At 34.7% G+C, this 22621-nt stretch overlaps 1 protein-coding gene across 1 annotated transcript; it reads left to right on the plus strand.

Moving 5' to 3' along the window:
• The first annotated feature begins 931 nt into the window (after window positions 1-931).
• Window positions 932-9133, plus strand: LOC132278589 (cyclin-T1-3-like). Its single transcript, XM_059780417.1, has 7 exons — window positions 932-1064; window positions 5459-5799; window positions 6279-6360; window positions 6777-6911; window positions 6992-7167; window positions 7298-7449; window positions 8342-9133. Exons 2-7 carry the CDS (start codon window positions 5567-5569, stop codon window positions 8911-8913), a joined length of 1350 nt encoding a protein of 449 aa, XP_059636400.1. The 5' UTR covers window positions 932-1064; window positions 5459-5566; the 3' UTR covers window positions 8914-9133.
• Window positions 9134-22621: the final 13488 nt, after the last annotated feature.

Raw genomic sequence — 22621 nt, forward strand, 5'->3', positions numbered from 1 at the left:
CCCTTGGTGTCCCCATCATTTCTCTCTTCTATGGCGTTGGCAAATCTGACCTGAAGGAGCTGAAATCGGACCATGGAACTAAGAACAAAAAGAAAAGAAAAAAGAAGAGAAGAAGAAAAGAAAAAGGAAGAAGAAGGGGGAAGGGTTCCGACCATTGTGGCCACCTTTCTCTCTCTCTTCCTCCAACACATATATGTATGTATATGTATAATAGGCACAAAAGTCTCCTGCGGGCCTTGTCGATTTTCAAAAATCAAGAAAAACCCCAAAATGAAAATATCCTAGAAAATAATAACGCAATCGCCCAAAAATAAAATATGATGTCCAATGTGACCCAAATAAATATATATATATGTCCAATATATCCCAAAATGATAAATACAAAGTGTCGGAAACACTTAATCCCGCGCCGTCCCACTTGACCCAAGACCGGAAAATGTCGAAAAAAGAAAAATGGGCAAAAAAGGAAAAAAGGGACAAATCCTCGTAGGGTGGGAAGGAATGATGGTGGTGAAGAGAGGGCACTAGAGAGAAAGAAAGATTGAAGAATTTAAAATTGGTGGAATTAGGGTGTTGGTCTAGCAAGTGAGAGAGAGAGGAGTATGTAGGTGAGAGTAATTAATGAAAACAATTTTGTTCGTTGAAATTGCTGATATTTTGAAATGCAAGTTATTAAAAAATTAGGGATACATTTGTCTTTTCACACGTATTTAACACTATCAATTACATAAAAGTAAAATCGGTCCTAAGCGATAGTTATTTTTGAAAAGTATTTAAATATGATATTTGACCAAATTTAAAGGGTGTAAGTGAAATTAACCCAAATAAAAAACTAAAATCTAAATAATTACAAGAAACGCGTATCTGGACGCGTTAGCGCGTCAGGTGGTAACTACGATACTTGGAGTCAAGGTGAACTGAATTAGGAACTCTAGACAAGACAAAGGTTTTTTAACGGTTATATTCATTAAGAAAACTAGGGTTTACAAAACAGGCGACTTTGGACCTACGCAACCTTTCGAAAATTATTCTGATTTCATCATCTTCTTCGAGTATTCGATAAGGTATGTTTCTTCAATCGATTTAATTAGTTCGACATATGCTCGTTCTCATAAGATCCTTTTGGTTGCTGGGAAACTGTGGAATCCAAGTTTTTTTTTTCCTTACGATTTGTGAGTATACAGTTGGAGATTTAATTATGTCGATGGTTTTCCTGTGAATTCATGCGATTATCTTTAATTATGTCAATAGTTTTTTTGTGAACTCTGTAATTTTGTCTGTTTCTCTCTTTTATCTTTTTGTTAAGATAGTTAATGTGAATTTAGAAAGGAAAAAAAAATGACCAAGCTGTAATAACCCACTAATTTTAAGTGAATAATCCAATGCTGTAGGGGGAGAACTCACATGGCAAACTGTAATAACCCCAGTAATATGTATATGGGCAGTCCCTGCTTGGGCGCCTTTTGAATATATTTTACTTTTTTTTTTTTTTTTTTTAAAAAAAAACCACTAATTTAATTAAAGAAAATAACACTTCTCTGCCCAATTCTGAAAAAAATCAACACTTCTGCCCAATTTTATAGCCAATGATGTATCATCTAATATGATAGATATTAAGGGTTGCTTTCTTTGCAGCAAAACTCTAATTCTTTTGCTTATTAAGAAAAAAAAAAAAAAAAAGAAGAAAAAAAGGGAAATTTAGTCTGCAAAGGCTTCATATTTCGTAAGGGATTTAAGAAAAAAGGTTTAAAAGCACCTAGGAAACCTTAAAGTGAAAGAAAAAAATGCATATTCTGTTTTCTCTACTGTCACCGACTTGAGCACTCCTCTTGTATCTTGTTTTCCACAAAATTTTCCATGTTCATGCATACTTTTTTCTTTCTCTTCTGCTGATGCACTGTGTCCAACCTTTTTTGTATTTTGGTACATTATCTGCGACCCTTGTCTCTTTTTCTTGTGCTCCACAGACACCGAGAAGGTCAAAAGAATACACCATCTCTCCTTATATATAAACTTGCAGGTGGTATAAAACACCAGCACACTAAACACATGGTCATAATTTATTATTATCTTTTAAATTCGCTTAGTTAGTTTGGTTAAAAGGTGGTATCAAAGTTAAAGGTTTTTCATAGAGAGTTTGGTTCATTTTGAAGTAGTAATTATGAGATCTGGACAAGGTTTTTTCTAATAGATTCTTACTTATCAAACCAAAAAAAAAAAAAAGATCTGGACAAGGTTTTATATAATGGTAGTGGCTGTAGTGATAATAGTTATGATGATCAGTAAGGGGATATAATGGGGTTACATAACAATCACGGTAGTAAATTTTTCCAACCTCACGCAACTTAGTTCAGAGTGAAGTGATGTGAATATTTTACTTATCAAAAAAAAAAGTGATGTGAATGTTTTAACTTTAAATTCTCATAAATGTATGTTTTAATTATTTTTGGTTGATTTTGTTGAAAAATTAAAGATTAGTTAAAATGAGTATTGATAATTGATCAACTAATTGGATTTAAGTCACTATAAATAAATATATAGTATCTACTAAATAGTAACTTAGTAATTGCTCAATCGAGCGGCGGATAGAGCATCAAGTAGGAGGAGTCGGATCTCCAGTAAAATTTGATTACCTGTGTGGGTGTATTAAATGAAATCCTTTTCTTCGTTCTTTCTTTTTTGGGTTCTTCTGTTGTTGGTTCTTTACTTTAGTTAATGGTTTTTCAAGAGGAGGTTGGTAGGATTTGTTAGGGGTTTATGAGGTTCAGATCAGGGGAGAGAGATATCCCCCGAGAGAAAGTATAGATCTGCTAAAACGTAAGGAGAAAGAGAGATAGAGAGAGAGTCTTAACGAGAGAATAGCTGGCGTTAGGCAACCTGGCAATATATATTTTGTAAAAGACCCAGTGCAAAACGGTGTCGTTTTGTGCTAGTTGGAGATCCGACTCCTCCCACGTGGCACTCCATCCGCCACTTGATTGAGCTGCGGACATCCGGCTCCAACGTAGAGGAGCTGGATCCCTACAAAATGGTAAAATGGTAGACCGGAAGTTTTGGAGTACTGCCCACAAACAAAGTTTAGATCAAAAAATAATTATAAAAAATTTAATGTCACATATTGTTCAAAGTCTTGGAATTTTATTTTAATTTTACTTTAATGCTAATTTTATTTATTTTTAATTGAAAATAGAGGCGCGTATCTTAAATTTTTTAAGCTCTGGATTTGATATAAATTTGTATCAAAATATCCATCTTATCTGTTAGGCCAGAAAATAGGAAAGGAAAAAAATATTAAGTTTCTATTTCACGCCCTGGTGAGGCTGTTACCAAGTTGTAATGGACTATTATGGACATGTAATATTGTGAATCCTGCATGCCATAATGAGAATGTCGTTGATACAGTCCCAATTATGTCTTATTATGGTCATTATTTGAAATGTTGCAACTAGATTTTTGTTGCAAGTGAAGCTAATCAATCAGTTTATGTCTGATCGTAAGTGTCACATAATCATCATAGGTTATGCATGGGCATCATACAAATTGACCACCATAGAAAAAGTGATAATTGGCTGTGTGGAATTTGGGACGAGGTGGATATTATCTCAACTTCATCGGAGTCTGATGAAGAATTTCCCAATGTTTATCATATTGCAGGTGTTTAGTAATACGTATTTTTTGCTCATAATACCCAAACCTCTTGTATGAGAGGCACACCCCCCTTGGATAAAACAACCCCTTTTCTGTGGTGGATACCAGAGTCTCTGAAAAAAGCGGCATTTATGACTGGATTTATTTTGTCTGAAAAGTTTTTGTTGAGTGTTATAATTGATTTAAGGTATTGAATTCCTTGTCAACAAGGAATTTTGGGCTTAGATTATATGAATAGATACCTAGGTTATTAACTGAGATTTTTGGTGAGATGTAGCCTAATGAGAGATGTGTCGAGTAGAAAATTTCTAGTGGTGAAGCAAAGATGGGAAGAATACCAAGAATTTGAAAATTAGGGTTTACCTTAGGTTTCAAGCTTTTGTTCCAGTTTTGTTGTTTTTTGTGCGTACTCTGTGATTTCTCTATATTCATTGATTTCTTCTTTTGCATATGTTCCTACGTAGGACTTATTCAAAATAACATTAATTATTGTTTTCCTTATTTGTTTGTTAACTTTCCTATTGTTTATGGTTGGATCTCGATTGAACACGCTTTCTGGGACGTGGTATCAGCTTGATAACCAACATTATCTCATGTTACCATTAATTTGTGATGGTAAAAAGCTTAAAAAAAGGCATGGTAGTGAATGGTTTAATTGAACATATGACTCTAAACAAAGCAAACTGCAGAATTGGATTCATTTAGGCAACCCCAATAGTTATGACAAGGGCAATTTGAGTTGAGTTGGTTTTGTCTTTTGTGTTTCATGTACTTTCTGAAAATTTTGCTTGGTTTGCAGAAACGAGAGAAGAAAAGCAACATTCTTTTCTCTTTGTTTTTCCTATATTAAGCTACAAGAAAACATTTGCTTCTTGATTTATTATCTTTGGAGTGTCACTTTCCATTTTGCAACGCTGAATGTACTATGTACCTTTGTGGAATGTCTAAAGTGTTCTTTCGACCTAAGAGCTTGCAAATTTTATATTTTTTCAGAAAAGTTGGAAACTTCCCCAATCCTTCTTTACAAGAATACTGCTTATGGATTTAATATTTATACAGGATCCAGAACTTCTGCTGTGATAGTCTTGATGCAATTCATTTTCTACATTGAACTTATGTGGCTAAAAATATGTGATTTTCTACTTAACAAAAAAAAAGAAGAAGTGATATTCCCATTGGGCTTAATAATTATGCTAATACATTTGGGTTTCTTCTTTGTCTGTACTTTAGTTGTGCTCCGCCTTCCTCTTCCTTCCCCTCAAATGCATTTTCCTATATATCATACTTGAAACTTTAGGGTATTACCCTCTGTGTCCTTATGTGTCCATGCTAAAAGTTCTGTTCCTTTAGTGTCCAACTGTTAGTTTCTCAACTCATTTTATTTTTTTGGGCCTATCAAGCCATAAAGAGCTACTTCTAAAACCATATAAAAACCAGGGCACAGTCAGGTTGTGTGACTATTCATTGGGGTGATCCAATCTTCAAATTATCACTGACTATTTGGACATCTGTGGTGTCTTTTAGCAAAATGGTCACATAATTGATCATGGCTATTTTTAGATTGCCATAGAACAATTTTAATAATCGATAGAATTCATGATGCATTTTTTTTTTTTTCTGAAGTGGATCTTGGCATTTAGCCCATATGTTTCCATTGTGGAGGAATCATGGTATTGTAAATTAGTTTTCTTTTAGTGTCAATATGTCATTGACACTGTCTATAAGTCAGTTTTTATGTACAATGGTCAATTTCTTTGAGCAGAGATAATGTTTACTTTATGTCATTGACGCTGTTATTTTCGTTTTACAGAATATCTATTGGTGGGTTTGCTTTGAAGTGAGCTGTTAAATAAGCAGGGACATTTCAACTGTCTTATTTTTTTCCTCTCTTATCTGCCACCAAGAAAAGGGGGAAACCATGGCAGGGAAACTGCCAGGGGATCCTTCTCAGCATGGAATTGAAAGAAAGGCAACCACAATGTGCATACCAGATGAATATTTTCAGAGCTTGACACGCAAGTGGTACCTCGGTAGAAAGGAGATAGAAGATCATTCTCCATCAAGGAAGGATGGCATTGACCATGAGACAGAGTCACGATTGCGGAAGTTATACTGTTCATTTTTGCAAGATCTTGGTATGGAGCTTAAAGTGTAAGTCTTTAGCATTAATTTAAATTATTAGTGAAAGCATGTGAGATCTAATAGTTTGATAAATGTGTTGCTTTTGTGTATAACCCATGCAACCTTTTTTGCCTGGAGAAGAATTAACCCTGACAATTTGGTTCGGCTTGTACACATACTATTTAGCCAGTAATTTTTGGTTTGGTGTTGTTCTTTAGACAGTTATAACTGAGGTCAAATATTAGCCTGCTTCATTTACCTGCCTATTTCATTCTCCCTTCCAGCAAAATTGAAATAAAAATAAAAAGTTCATGCATTATTGTTTACTTGTTTATCCATTAGTAAATGGCTTTTGTCTTTAATTCCTGCAACATCCCTGAGTGTTTTATCTTCTTCCTGCATATTTTCCCTTTTTCTTATATGTCACTCCTTCCCCCCTCTCCAGTTCTTTGGAGAGGTTCATGCTTACTGTACATGCCCAAGATAATGATAAATGTTTTCTTTCTCAGGCCCCAGGTGACGATAGCAACAGCGATGATGTTGTGCCATCGTTTTTATTTGCGTCAGTCTCATGCAAAGAATGAATGGCAGGTACTCATCATATTTTTATTTTATTTTTACTTCTGTGCAATTGTTCATTTTTCAAAGGACATGGCCTCCCATTTGAATATTTTCTTGGTTGGAGGGAATTTTTACAGAATGTACGTGTTAAAAACATTCTTGGTCTTGGGCCTGAGCTGTGAAATGTGATGGAAGTGGAACTGATATATTAGATATGCTGTCATGTTTAATATTGACTTCTGATATCAAAATGAGAAACTCTTATGTATTGCAGAGTTTAGTTCTTTTATTTAGATTTGATAATTTACTAGTTAAATATTCAATGATTGATTGGTATATTGCAGCTTCCACTTGCTATATCAAAAGCCCATGTGGAAGCTTGAAAATAATATTCCTATGTATTTTCTTCAATACATGTTACGTACTAATCGATGTGCTTTTTGCAGACTGTTGCTACTTCTTGTGTGTTCCTTGCTTGCAAAGTGGAAGAAACACCAAGGTGGTTGAGTGATGTTGTTGTGGTGGCTTATAAACTAATGTACAGATGCGATCCTTCTGCCCCGCGAAGAATCAAACAATTGGTATGGAAAACATTGTCACTGCTATGGCTGCTATGTTTGCTAAGTTGCGGGCTTGCTTATATATGTCTTTCTCTTTTTAGGAAGTTTATGATAAGCAGAAGGAGTTAATCTTAATTGGAGAGAAGCTTTTATTGGCAACAGTTGCTTTTGACTTCAATGTTGAACTCCCTTACAAGCCACTTGTCACAGCTCTGAAAAGATTGGAGATTTCACACAAGGAGCTTGCAAAAGTAGCATGGAATTTTGTGAATGACTGGTATGTGCTCATTTCTCTTTTTTTGTTGATTATTGACGAAGTTCTTTATGTGTGAGTGGCCTAAATCTGTATTTTTGTCAGATGTTGTCATTTTAATGATTTAAAACTTTCTGCGGAATGGTACCTGTAGGCTCCGTACAACACTCTGCTTGCAGTATAAACCCCATTATATTGCTGCTGGTTCCCTGTTCCTTGCTGCCAAATTTCAGAAAGTGAAGCTTCCCACGGAGAAGGGAAAGGTTTGGTGGCTGCAGTTTGATGTTTCACCTAAGCTGTTAGAAGGTTTGTTTCAAATATCTATAGATCTCTTTTACCTTCATTTCCCATGCTTTTGCATCATGAATGATAATATGTTCATCAGTGTGAATTGAAGTCTTCAGTTATTAATTTCTTTCATGAGAAAGCTCAAGATATGAGTTCATATTAAGGGCTGATTTAGATATATGAATATTTATATATATTTTTAAAGGTAATGTGCTTGTATGAACCTATTCCTTCAATAAATGCTTTACAAATTGTTGGAGAATCATGTTGCAGTAGACATTAAATGCACTAGTTTTATGATGATTACATTAATTAAAATGTTGGCTCAATAAATATGCTTTTTGTCCTTGAATTTTATGTATTGCCCCCTTCTTATATGATATAAATGTTGGTGTAGTTGAGAGAAACTGCATGACTTTTTATGACAAATTTTCCTTTTTATTAATTATTGGTACTGAAATATGTTGTTGGTTCAATCGTATCTCTATCTTCAGTTAGGATACACCTGCGTATCAGATTACAGGTGACTCTCAACGCAGTGAAGAAATGAAAAATGGACTCAGCAAGAGTTTTTTACTAGATTAGGTTCCTCTTGTTTTCTGTTGTAATTGTTGGTGTAGGTGATGTAAATAGTGTTACTTCTTATAAAAAATTTGCTTTTACAAACTTGTAGAAATTAAATTATGTCCTTTGTTTTAACCTTCTCTCTGTTCAGCCTGCTAATACTTTACATTTTACTATTGAATGCAGTGAAGAACTGAAAAATCCACTCACCAAGGAATATTTAGTAGTTTTACGCATTTGACCAGATTCTTGTGAAATTTTCTTTTTCACTTAAAAGAAACACCCCTCCCCCACTCCTGCGTTCTTAAGCTTCTTTCTCAGTTCTCTTCATGGGATTTCTTTTCAGAGGTCATCCAACAGATGCTTGGGTGGTTGGAGCGAAATCGGAAACAAGCTCCAACGGCACGTGGGAGAGTGACTGAATCTAAAGCTGTGGTTGGAAAAACAACCTCTAATAGCTCACAATCATGTGTTATAAATGGCTCGGTTGCTGCTCATTATTCTGGCCATAGAGCTACTGTGAGTATTGGAGTAATTGTTGAATCTGCAAAGTCCAAGAGCTGCTTGAATCAAGCCTGCAATGATACCCATATCACTGAAAAAGAAAAGTTACATACTCAGACAAGCGACTGTAGTAGTGCCAATAGTGCCATTGAGGATGGTGATGGTGAGCCAAGAACGGGGATATCTGATCAGAACTCAAGGTGCAAGATTGTTTCTCTTCAAAATGGCTACAGTAAGATTGATGTACTTAAGATTAGAGAGACAATTAAGAGGAAGAGATGGGATAGAGTTGCTAAGGAGAAGGTCTCAAATGCCATGGTTGAAGAGACAGATGAAACCTGGATAGAGAGCGAGCTGGAAAGTGGAATAGAGGCAGAGTCTAGCAATGTGGAGAAGAAGCCAAGGAGGTTTTGAAGCTTTGAACTCAAATTGGAGTTTTTGGTGCTTGCTTGCTTAGGGTACTTCTCTTTGCTGTGTAATAGCAATCTTTGCTGGATACTGGGATTTTGTTGGTTGTAAGTATCGTTATGGTTCAATTCTTTTGAAAGTATAATTGAGATTTAGCACAGGTCTAATTTCTTGACCTTGTATGTGTAGGATACCGCTTAATCTAATATGCAGTTGGTTGCGTCAATCATTCTTTTTAACTAGCATATTGTCACTTACTTTGAAACCCAAAGAACTGTAAGCAAGAAGTGTGTGTGTGTGTGTGTGTGTGTGTGTGTGTGTGTGTGTGTTTTTCGTCCCTTTGTTTGTTGTGGTGGTGGTGGTGGTGGTTTTCCTGGTGGAGCAAAAACAGAAGCAGAACCATGGCGAGCACAACCAGCCCATTATGAAAGTGATTAGTAAGGAAAGTGCTAGTTTTTTACTTGAGAACTTTATTTTTACCAATTATGTTATTTTTTTTATTGTGCAGTTAAGGGAACAAATTCTCTTTTTGAAATTTACTTATTAAAATGGTAGGGTTTTTCATCGACATCGAAGCGATTTACTGACAGTCTAAGCCGCCTTGATCTTTTTGTTTTGAATTGGTGATTTTTAAGTCACAATAAAACAACTTTACAGTTGTGTCAAAACCTACCCTGCCCCTATGAACAGTCACAATGAAATAACTTTACAGTTTTGTCAAAAGTCCTATATGTTAAAAGCTCCGTTAAATAATTTAAGTTTTATTATAAATCGATTGTGCCTGGAAGCAAGTTTAGCATGAAATAGTAAGGATTTCAAGTACCATGAGGAAAGGAAAAGGAGACCGACAATTTGTTGTAATCGCCTCACTTTAGAATGTACTATTATTTATTCTAGTAGTTATTATTACATGTTCACGAATATGTAATATAGATTGGCAATCTAAATTGTTAATTCAAGATACATTGTTTATTGTTTTGTTATTATTATTTTTATTTTGTAATATTTTCTTTACAGCTTATTATTCATTATATTTAACTTGTCAATCCTAGAATACCATCACTATTCAAGCTTATCTATTATTGAGTTTCATCATGTCTAACGTATCAACTTATTTTAAGAATAATGGGCATTGATTTCAAATTAATAAATAAGATTTGCATATTTAAAGAAGGCTCAACAGTGGAAAGTTATTGGTGGTATGAATTTGTTTAGATTGATACTATATATGAATTTTTTTTTTATTCTTTATTTTTAGAAAATAGACTACCCTTAGTTTATGGTATGCATGAAGTCTATCCACTTCTTAGATTTGTTCGGTCCTTTCAATGCTTGATACTTTCGTGTGTGAAATTGTAATTTGCATATTTCGGTGTCAAAACGAATTGTACTCTCTGTTTTACTTTTGAGTCTCAAGGTTAGAAGTGGAACAAGAAGTGCTAATTCACTTCGAGTTAGACAGGTAAGTGAGGAGAGGTTAGAAGTGGAACAAGAAGTGCTAATTCACTTCGAGATCAACAAGAATTCCCTTAGACAGGTAAGTGAGGAGAGGACGCTTAGGGCTATGTTTTGGCAATAAGAGCTAGCATGTGTTCTTTTAGTATATGACTTAGCATGTGTTCCTTTTTCTTTAATTTCCACTTACAATAAATTCGTTAAAATAAATATATAAAATTTTATCTAGAATAATGTGTTTGTAACTATGTATATCAAGATTTTATGACAAGGAAAACATTTACGCAGTTGGGTTATCTTTTCTTAGATCTTCGAAGTGATGCCCCTTTAGGCAAGTTCCACCGGGAGCAATTTTAATGATTTTGGGCTTGTTTTGGACTCTATTGGGCTCGCCTATTTTTGGGCTTATAAAATTAATCGCAAAAGGGCGACCCATTTGCGATCCTCGAGCCTGCCTTTTTATTTATTTATTTTTTTTAAATGGCCCAATCCACTGTAGCAGCAGCCCAGAAACGGATTTAAGGGCGTGCTTGGCTATAACAAATACCAGAAATCACTTTTTTGGGTTTTTTTTTACCTCAACACAAGTGAACCAAAAGAGCTGTTAAGGAATTGTTTGGCTTAAAGGCATTCTTGGGCCAAAAAAAAAGTAAAAAAAAAAAAAGAGATTCAAAATTTTTGTTTTTGTTTTTCCTTTTTGTTTTCTTTTTCTGCACTTATTACGCTATTATAGCCATTAAGGCACTTTTTGGCGACACAAACAGTGCCTTAACAACTATATTCGCCGAAAATTTACCAAGTCTTTTTCCCTATCTATAGTTTTAATACTCAAGTTGAATTCCATTGATTCTCTACCACCATATTACAACTTCCCAATTCTACCAAACAAATGATGATTTTGATCCCTTTGACCAATTTTTGGGAGGAGAATCCCAATTTTCATCTAATCAACCATCCCAATATTTCTACATTGGTACTGAAGTGCCACAATCCAGTAACTCACAATCTTCCAGAAAGTGGCCTACCAATTGGCCCACAATCGAAGATGAGGTTTTATGTTATGCGTGGATGGCTATTGGCTCTAATGCGGCAATCGGTTCAGATAACAAAAGACAACGTTATGGATCCGAATTCATGAAAGTTTTGAGCAACATATTCATTGTGCTTTTACACCTAAAAGAAATAATAACTTCTGCTTGAATCGTTGGTCCTTTATCCAACAAAGAATTACCAAAATTTTAGGATGTGTGGCCCAAATCGAAAGAAATCTGGCCAGTGGGCAACATAATGAGGACAAGGTAAGTTCTTTTCTGTATTAATTTTAACTTGTAAATATTATAAAAAAAATTCCTTCTAATAATTATTGATTTTTTTTTTTTTTTTTTTTTTATTTATATAGATGATATCAAACCTGTTCGCTCTACAAACTCACACCCAATTTAGATTTGACAGTTTTTGGAATATTTTGAAGAATAACAATAAATGACATTCACATTGTACCGGTCAGTTAGGATAAAAAAAAAAAATAATAATAATAAAAAAATGCTGTCGAAGAAGAGGAGTGGAATCCACATTGATGATGGTGAGCATGTCGGTTACTTAAAGCCATCTACTCCATTAAATAATGCAGTAACGACACCAATTTCAGGTGAAGGATCGGCACACATTGGCGAAAATGATTCGCTTAGTGTTGAAGAATGTCAACCATTACATGCAGCGACCACAAGGATGGAAAACGACTAAGCAGAGCGGATAAATATTCTACTCAATTACAGAATCAATTCATTAGCAAATTTGATAAGGTAACAACCATTTATCAATCTCAATCTCAATCTCAATCTCAAACTCTTGCAACCGACCGAATAACACGAGAGGCACACAAAATAGATAAAGAAAAGACAAGAAAACTGGATTTTGAAAACAAACAAAGAGAGATTCAAAACAAACAAAGAGCTGAAGAGATGTCAATCATGCAAACCGATCCAGAATCAATGCCAACACAAGTCGGGAAAGCATGATTTATTGAACGATAAAATGAGATATTAGAATTTATACGTTCACACTCTAACTCAAGCTTGCCATAAGATTTTTTTTTCCTAAATGGAGGAAAATTTTATAAGTATAAACAATATAGTACAAGATATAGTGAAGGCATACCCTCACATATAACTCAAGTTCCTATTAATGATCAAATCTCAAAACACAACCTAAAACACAACTCAACTATATAATATCATGGAGGCATACCCTCAAGATATCTAACACTTCCCACACAATACTCTTAGCCAAATAAATAGAATTCTTGGCTTTGTTGTTGTGAAATCTATCATTCCTCTCAAGCCAAATACAATGCAATGTAGCTGTGAAAAACATTTTAAACATCTTACTCTTGCAAGATTTCCTAGAAAAGATCTGATTGAACACCATGGCTAGCTCCTGTAACCCATGTATCTTGACAAAATTCTCATCATGGACCCAAATGAAATTTCTCATCCTCTTCTCTATAAATGAAATCATAGCACTAGGAAGAGAGAAAACAGAGGTGCAATAATGGACCAAAGCAGTAATTGTTGCTCTACACAACTCCACCTTACCATCCATGGTAATATTCAGACTATTCCACCTAGAAGCAGTGGCAACTACCTTATTAATTAAGTTTGAACAATCTTCTCTCCTCAACATTCTATCCAAAAATAGGAATCCCAGATATTTGAAAGGTAATGTGACTTCCTTACACCTAAGACACCTTAAAATGGAAGGCTTTCTTCTCACTGATCTAGTTATCAATATCTCAGGCTTTTTCTTATTGACAGACAACCCATAAACAACTTCAAACTGGCTCATGATCCTTTTAAGGGAGAAGATAGTAGCCATGTTAGCCCTCACCACCATAAAGAGATCATCAACAAAAAACTGACGGGTAATTGGAACACCACCTCTCTTAGTAGCCTCAGACACCACCAATTTACCCTGCCTCATTTCAGACTCCACAATCCCAGAGAAATATTCAGTCACCAAAGTAAAGAGTAGAGAAAATAAAGGGTAACCTTGTCGTAATCCTTTGACCATTAATTAAAATAGAAAACCATACTGCAGAAATACACTCTTTAACCCAACTGATCTATTTCTCCCCAAACACAAAAAGGTGTAAAGTTGGAGGAGAAAGGACCATTGAATCGAGTCATAGGCTTTCTCAAGGTCAACTTTCCAATCTAGAGTAGGTTTTGTGTAACAACCTTCACCTTAGCCTGACACAATATTGTCCGCTTTTAGCTTTTTCGTCCTGGTACTACTCCAGGTTAAGCATGCTTAACTCTGAAGTTCTGGTGGGTTCACATCCTTCATGACTTTAAAGTGCATTGTGTTATAGAAGGGTGTTGAATCTACACATAACACTTGTCCCATCCACACCCAGACGATGTGAGATTATGTAATATCCCTAATTTTTGGAGATTTATTTAATTATTGTAATTGCATTTTTATTTAATTATGTGGATATTTGATTATTTGCTTATGCGTTTATTTGATTATTTGTTTTATTTAATTGATAATTGATCAGATTTTAATTTAATTTATATTGGTTATTTATATGTGCATTTTTATTTAATTTCATGTGATGTGTTTGTGTAATTAAATTGTTTTAAATGATTAATCGTTTAGTCAAATGATTTGTTTATTTTTAGTTTTATTTTATTTTAAAAGATGATGGATTTGGGTTGTAACCCATGTACCAACTAGATGGGTCTTGGATTATTCGAATGGGATCCTAAAAGGGTTGGATAGTGACCCATGGGGATTAATAGTTATATATATATTTATATAATGAGGTGTGTATATATATATATATCTATATTATATTCATTAAAAATAATGTTTTATTAAATTAATTACCTAGTTTGTGATTGTCAGAGGTATGTTATGTTTATAATAAGTAGTATATTTTATCTATATATATACATAGAGAGTAGATCTAGAAAGAGAAAAAGAGAAAATTAAAGAGAGAAAGAGGAAGAGAGAAAAGGAAGAAGAAGAACCATTAGAGAAGAAGAATAAGGAAGAAGGAATTTATCTTTCAATCCAAAAGTTTAAGGTAAGTTCTCTATTCTACACTTCTCCCTTAGATCTGTGATTTATATGTCAATAGTATAACTTTAGGGATGTTTAAAGGATTAAAAATTGGAATCCATGTTTAATTTGATTTAGAACATAGGTTTTTATGAGTTTATCTTCATGGTTGTTCTTATTGTATGAATTAATAAATTCATGACTTAGATATGATTTTTGATGGATTTTTTTACATGCTATAATGATGTACTTTCATGCTTGTGTGTTGATGGGACTTAATGACATGTTTTATAACCCTTAACAATGAAGATCAAAGTTTTAAACTGAGTTTCTCAAGCTGTTTCACGAAACAGTGCTCAAGCACCCTAGGGATGAAACAGTGCTCGAGCACCCAAAGGACGAAATAGTGCTCAAGTACATAGTTTTCAACCATATCATTACTTATACAATGCCTCCGGATAATTACGAGGTGAATGGGCACCATTGTACGTTGGGGTATTACCTAGTTGATGGTATATACCCTAAGTTGGCAACTTTGTAAATCATCCCGCACCCTATTACTGAAAAAGATAGATTGTTCGCTCAACAACACGAAACTGTTAGGAAGGATGTTGAATGGGCGTTTAGTGTGCTACAGATAAGTTGGACTATAACGTATGGACCAGTGTTTTATTGGAAAAAAGACGACTTAAGAAAGATAATGAGAATGTGCATCTTATTGCATAATATGGTAATAGAAGACGAGGGCGGCACCAACATTTTAGAATGGACACCTCCAATGGATGAGCTAATGTGCCTTCTGATGAACGCTGAAAGGTGTGCTTTTAAACCCCTTAAACTCGAGTATTCTAGGACATTTATCTTTCTTATTTTTCCGTTTTAGACTAATTTCGTGTTATTTCCCTTTTTAGGTCAATAATGTTAAAACGTACTAAAAATTGTTTCTTAAGGCCTTTTAGGAGTCAAACTAAGTCTTGGAGAGAATCTGCAGCAAAAGGAGGCTAATTTGGAGCAAAAAGGAGGCTAATGTTGAAAATTGCCAAGTGAGATAGATCGTAGAAAAGTGAGATCGATCAGAGTTAGATTGATCGAACCCAGATCAATCAAAAGTTGGATCGATCGAACAAACTCTGATCGATCGAAGAAAAGTCTGATCGATCGAAAATGTGCTGGCAGTGAGCTATCTAATTCTCGAGCGCGCCGATTTCTACCTACCACACAGTTGTAGGATTAGATATTTTTGGGCTATATTTTTGACTTAGTGACTAAGAAAAGGACCTTGTATTTAAAGGGAATTGAACCATTTTGTAAGGGAGCTTGATCATTTTACTTTTACATTGTAATTTTATATTCTCTCTCTAGAAAAGTTAGAGATTAGGGTTAGAAGAAAAAAGAAGAGTAGAGGCTCCAAGAACACATCTCAAGATCTACACACTCTCTCTCTTTAGAATTCATCAAAGAAGAAGAGGAAGAAGATGGAGCCATGTTTGGAGCTTACCCTTGACCACATCCACCTCCTCCATGATTGGCTAAATCTACACTTAGGGCTTGGATGAGCCCTAAGTCTTGTGTAATCTAAACCCTTGTATTTCTATTTTTGGGGATTTATATATATATTGTTGTGATTAGTGCTTAGCCTTGTGATTGTTGATTTAATTCTTCCTTGTGATTCTTTATTTTAATTACATGTTGTCTTATGCATGATTGTTTGGGGAATTGATCTCTACACTAGATTCTCTATGTTGGTTGCATGTCTATGTGTAATTAATTAAGGATTAGTGATGGTTAAGCATGGGTTTTCATTGAATGGGTTTATTAATTAATTTGATGGATTATACTTATACTTGATGGGTTGTTATACAATTTAATTCATATTTATAGGTAGGTAGACAATCTATACTTGATTTGATATTCCATGACTTATTATTGCAAATTCCATGATTCTCTAGATTGATGAGTGCTACAATTGTGACTAGTTTGATGGGTCATGGTTAGATTTGATAGGTTGTTCTACACTTAGTTTATTTGTTGGTTAGGTAGACAATTCATACATGAATTTGATGGTCCATGCTTAATATTGCAATTGGTAGTCGCATTTTGTTCACAACAATGTATTTCCCATTAATGGAAAGCAAGTGGTTAATTGCATGAGCTTAGTGGTGATTCCAACACCCTAAGACCTCTCTTCATGTCTCTTAAATCCCTATCTCTCACTAGTTTACTTTAATTGCATTTTAATTTCCTTGCATCTTAGTTTAATTAACCAATCTCTATTTTTGCAATCTTTTGATACGCTAGAGTCGAAGTTAAATTCCAACACGTATAATCTCTGTGGACGATCTGTACTCACTATACTTAATTAGTTGTAGTAGTGGTTTTATAAATGTAAATTTGACTAGAAAGGCTTCTGGAACCACAATCTTATTTTGACCTTGCAAAGCGACCTCTCGCATTAAAAGGTCTCGTTTTCTAAACACATTAGAAAGGGGCCCATCAAATTTTGGCGCCGTTGCCGGGGATTAACGATTTTGTTGGAATTAGACTAGACAATAGTGTTCATTTGATTACTTCTATTTTTATTTTATTTTCCATTGTATATTCTTTTCTTACTCTTGATATTATTTGTTTAATTAGGTACTTGACTACAAGGAAGGCAAACTTTGGAACTTGAAGCAATCATTGGAGTGTAAAGCTAAAATTAAAAATTGAAGTTGCTTAAGGACCTTTGTGAGCAATTCTTGGAACTCTTGTATTTTAATTGTGCACTTCTTTTCATGCTTGTGATAGCCCTTGTTGAGGCTAATTTCATTGCTTTAATTTTTGTCCAAGCATCGGCCCATGTGGAGGCCAAATTTTTTTTCTTGCATTTGGATTTTAAATGTGAATGGAGCCATTGTTTGATCCAAGTTTGGGGGAAAATTACTTCCCCTCGCCTTATGTCGCTCCACCATATTTTGATCCTTATGAGGTTGAGTCCAATTCATTTCAACATGCATCATCTTATTATGGACTTGATCACTCTTTTGATCCTCCTTGTGACTATTACCCTCCCCCGCCATTTTATGAAGAACCAAATCCACCACCTTCTAGGTACTCACCCGGATTTGAAGAAAAAGTATTAGCTTTACTTGATATGTATATTTCACAAACTCCACTTATTAATTCTCATTCTCAAACTTTTGCCAAGCTTGAAGCTCAAGTTGAGCAAATTGTAAGTACTCTTTCTCATCAAGAGGAGGAGGAAAAGGCAAATAAAAAAATGGCAAGAACTTCAATGTATATAGATAAGGATGATGTGAGTGAAGAAGAGGAAGAAGTAACAAGTGAGCCAATGCCTAGCACTCGATTTTGTATAGAGGAGGAAGTGGTAAATGAGTTAGTGGCTAATCCAATAGAGTACAACATGATTAATGAGGATTTTCCTTGTTTTGATCATGATTTTATCTTGGCCGTTGATACTTTAGAGAGTGAGGAAATACTGACCACTATAGAGGTAGGAGAGGAGGAGGATGAACTTGTTGAAGAGGGCATTCCTTCTGTTATCTCCAATGACCCTCTTAAGACATACCTTTTTGAAATGTATAAAAATTGTGGTTTTGACTTTGAAAGCTTCAAAAATGAAGTGAACTCTCTAATGGACTCCTTAGCTAACTTGGAAGGTGAGGAGATGGTTATTTTTGAGGAAGAGAAAGGGGATGAAGAGAGTGCAATTCTTAATATTCCAAATGAGTCTTTGAAAGACAATGCCTCACCAATTATCAAAGTGAATGATCATTTGAATGTGTTTCAAGAACAAAACAAAGAGGCAAGACCAACTATGATTGATTTTGTTTTCAAGACCGTGGATGAAAGGAACAATATCATCTCTTTCATTTCTTTTCAAGTCATTCTTTTGGAGGATGATTTCATTGTTGTAAGTGAGACATTAAATGAGAAAAGTGAAAAGAGGATCAATAAGGATGTTTCATATCCGGTTTTTGATTCTTTTGATTAGTGAGTTAACCCAATATCTTACTAGAGACGTTAAACACTAGTATTCATAGAGTTTCAAAACTTTATTCTTCCCTCATTTCTTTTTATTTTTCGTTTTTGTGTACATTCTTTCATTCATTTTTCAATCTTTATTTACCATCATTGGGGCTTAGCATAGGATTTTCTGCACTTTTGTGATAACCCTCGATTCTAGAGTCACGGGTGATCAAGTTCGGGCACAGATCTGAGGGATACCAAACAATCAATATGTAAACAAGTAAGAGTACAAAAGAATTTAAAATAAAATAATACGCAGAATAGAAATCTAAATATAAAAATCCTCCAATAATAAAAGTCTAGTAAATTTTAAACCTCCAAATCCGTACAACTCGGGAATCCAACTAGTGGACCCCTAATTATCCCATACTATAAATAAACTTACAAAATTAAAATCCAAAACTAGAATAAGAAAGGAAATCCTATGTAGTCAGAAGAGTGAGTGACTGTATCTGCATCACCACGATCAAGCCCTAAGCCTGGTACTCACGAACACCTGAAAAATAAGGGTGGGTCAGGCCCACATGCAAGTTCCATATTATTACAATCCATACATAAACTCGATACGCAGATACATCCTAGATAGCTCGGCAATAGCTACAATAGTCCATATAGATATAGATACACACTATAGGATACTCACTAACCTATAGTCATCATATCTGAGTAGAAGGTAACACGCAAAACGCCGTAGCGTAGTCATGCACACCTAGACCTACCAGGGAACGTCATTAGGTCCAGTTATCCATTCAAGTGATATACGCACCCTAACCGTGATCAGGAGACTCAAGCTCGTATCACGGTACCATAGGTATATATATAAATTCTTTCATAATGCAGAAAGATAAAACAAACATCCGTTATGTCGTTCAACTGTTTTGGTTGATAGGACATGCATCTATGTAGGATTTAACTGTTTTAGTTAATCCATTCCGTATGTATGAAGAGGTAGGACTTAGTTTTTTTATGCCACCGTCCCATACCGGTGCATATAATGCATATGATCCAATAATGATGCACACTCAAATGAACATCAAGTAAATTCAGAAACCAACATAATAGAAATCAAATATTAATAAGATTCTATCATGCATCCAGTATATGATTATAATCATAAAAACACCTTTTAAACTGTTAGAGTACTGATAAACAATTTAAATTATCGATATCCATCCAATTGAAAAAATAGAAATTAAAACAATTCATCAATTAACATCCATAACATGATATAATGATTATCAGAATTATGAACTGAGGACATTATACTAGAAATCCCAAACCATACTCTCATACTAGTTCATTTAAATCACTGAAACAAAGAGTAGTAATGAAATCCTCCACAATCCTTGACGGCATGTAAATTAATATCAAAATTTCATGACGTTCCTTTCCAGATCACACACCCACATTCCTGGGTCTTAATTATGCGTTATATATCTTTGATATAACATCCCTAAAACATTTTTCGTTTCAGTCCATTCAATTGGCTAAACAAACTAGAAATTTAAGTCTTCCTCCTTCCTGGACAGCATGCACATTAATCTTTAAAAATTCATGATGTCCATTAATATTAACACATTAGCATATACTAACTAATTTAAGATTTTAATAGGTTAATTTTAAACATTTAAAACCCTACATCACTTTTCAGAAATTTCATTTAAGCCCCTGTAATAAAAAAAATCAACAAAACGCACTTACTGTGCATTTACAAAAGAGGAGCCGGCTCCACAAAATTTTGGAGCTTGCTCCATCCTCTTGGAGCCACCTCCATAAGAGTGTGGAGCCTACTCCACTTCAATAGAGCAGGCTCCATTGAAGGGTGGAGCCTCCTCCACTCTCTCAGCCTCCGTTTTTCCTTCTCCGTTTCCTCTGTTTGCCTTCTCCGCTTCCGGTAAAGCTTCAGTCCTCTGTCCCACTTTTGTTAAAGATTTTTAAGGTTCAATTTAAGTCCTAACAATCCTAGAAACTTCTCCAATTCTAGTATGAATTAATTGACAAAAAACATAAACCATAATCGAAACAGTTTATGCTTCCTTTGTTTGCCTTCTCCACTTCCGGCAACGTTCAACCCTCTGCTCCAGATTTTTTTTAAAAAGTTCTTAGGGTTTAATTAAGTCCTAACCATCCTAAAGACTCCTCAAATATCAACAAGCATTGCTTGACAAAAATTTAAAACCGAACAAAATAGTTTATGCAAGGAACACAATTTCAGTTCACCTAAACATACGAACAGTTTAAAGTCTGTTACCATGCATCAAAATTCCGTTTTAAAGTTTAATTAACTTCCTGGAGACTATATAGAATGCACAGAACACAAGTTTACAGGAAGGAGATAGAATGAAACTTGCCTTTAGGTTTCGGTTTGAAACCTTTCAACGCCGTCTCTAAAGTTTCTGATGAACTGACGACTACTGGCAACCCTCCTACTGCTCCAGTTCTATCTCATAGTAAACCATTCCTTCCTTCTTGACACGACCTTCAGTCCATAGCTAAAAGCCTTTCTCAGTTTCCCTTCATGGTTTTCCCCTCAACCTCTCTGTTTCTCTCTTTTTTTAGTTACGGGGAAAAGGGTTTTTAAAACCCTTGCAGACACACAACTTATATATATATATATATGCTCTATAAAACCCTAATCCTAATTCCTGCCTAACCATATGTCGGCTAATGAATCTTCATAAAAGAAAAACCCTAAACCTACACTATATACACAACCATATAAAATTATATACCAAACAAGTCCTACAAGCCAATTAAATAAAGCACATAATTAAAAATACCAATTTAAAGCAAAACAGTTAAACCCAATTTAAAGCAAAACAGTTAAACACAATTTAAAATGAAATCACAATTAAATAATTAAAGTAACACTGTCAAACAATTTAAAATAAAATAATTAATTTAAATACACACAAATAATCAATTAATCAATTAAGCAAATAGACATAAAACACATTAAATAAAAAATGCAATAAAAAAAATCAAAATTAAATTTCCATTCTATCCTTTTGAAAACTAGGGGTATTACATTCTTTCCCCCTAACAAAAGGAATTCCGTCCTCGGAATTCACGAAACTCTGAATTATTGTCTTTTCAAAATTCATTTCCGTTTTCGTATGGCACAACCTCTTTAGATGAGCTCCACCAAATTTCAACATATCCAACAATATACTAAGTTTCTATGTATAAGAAAATAGCATAAATATACAACTCCTAGAGTGTATCTATCAACGATCCCATCTTACCCAATAATGAGCGAAGGGTAACAAATCCCTATTCCTCTAAGTTCCATAGAACAAACGCATAAAATTTCTATGCATCCAGCGCTTAACAAGTTGATAACGCTATAATATAGGCAATTGCCTAACTTGATTAACAAAATCCGTGAAAAGTCAGTGTGATACATAAAACTGACCTTCCTCCAAAACACATTGCTTCCTATACAGAAATCCTTCCAAATAACCATTTCCTGATAGAAAACGCCTATGTACGAGTTCAACTATCTACAACCTCCGACTGCCGCCTCCAACCCGAGCGCAATCATTACCAAAAGAGAGTATTTTTCTCTGATGTATCCATAAATAAAGACAAGGTCTTATTATATAACCTCGCCTTCGAAATCTCCATTGACATAGCAGTGTTTAACTCCTATAAGAGATAACTACATACTATAACTCCGTTATCAGTGCAATGTAGAATTGACGTAACCCACCAACACAAACACCACTAACAGTGATGTCCACCATCAAACTTGCTTATCCACGACTCTTAATCCATATGGAATTAAAATTCCAACCCAATGTCGGTACTTTCTACCAACCAACCCCTTCCTGATTAGTCTTACTTTCCTGTTGATATAGAAAATGGCTAAAACCTCCAATGATATCCAAGCCTCAATTTTCCACCTTGTTAGCAGGTGATACCCTTAGAAACAGTGATATACATGTCTCTATCCGTACCGGCTCACCAAGACGAACCTAGTAAGTCGTGCTGTAATTCCTATCCATTTGACTGCACTGTAAAATTTATGAATTTTACATCTTAGTCACTCCGACCTTCCTGGAATCCGTAAGACAACCACCACTCCTCCTTCAGTACCCTAAACTCATCTGAGTAAAGTACTACCTCCTGTGGGGTCAACTCCAATATCCCAAGTTGACCGTTT

Source organism: Cornus florida, unplaced genomic scaffold (genome assembly GCF_030987335.1).
Source record: "Cornus florida cultivar Cherokee Brave unplaced genomic scaffold, ASM3098733v1 CherokeeBrave_3.0.0_Hap2_Chr10, whole genome shotgun sequence".
Classification (NCBI taxonomy): Eukaryota; Viridiplantae; Streptophyta; class Magnoliopsida; order Cornales; family Cornaceae; genus Cornus; species Cornus florida.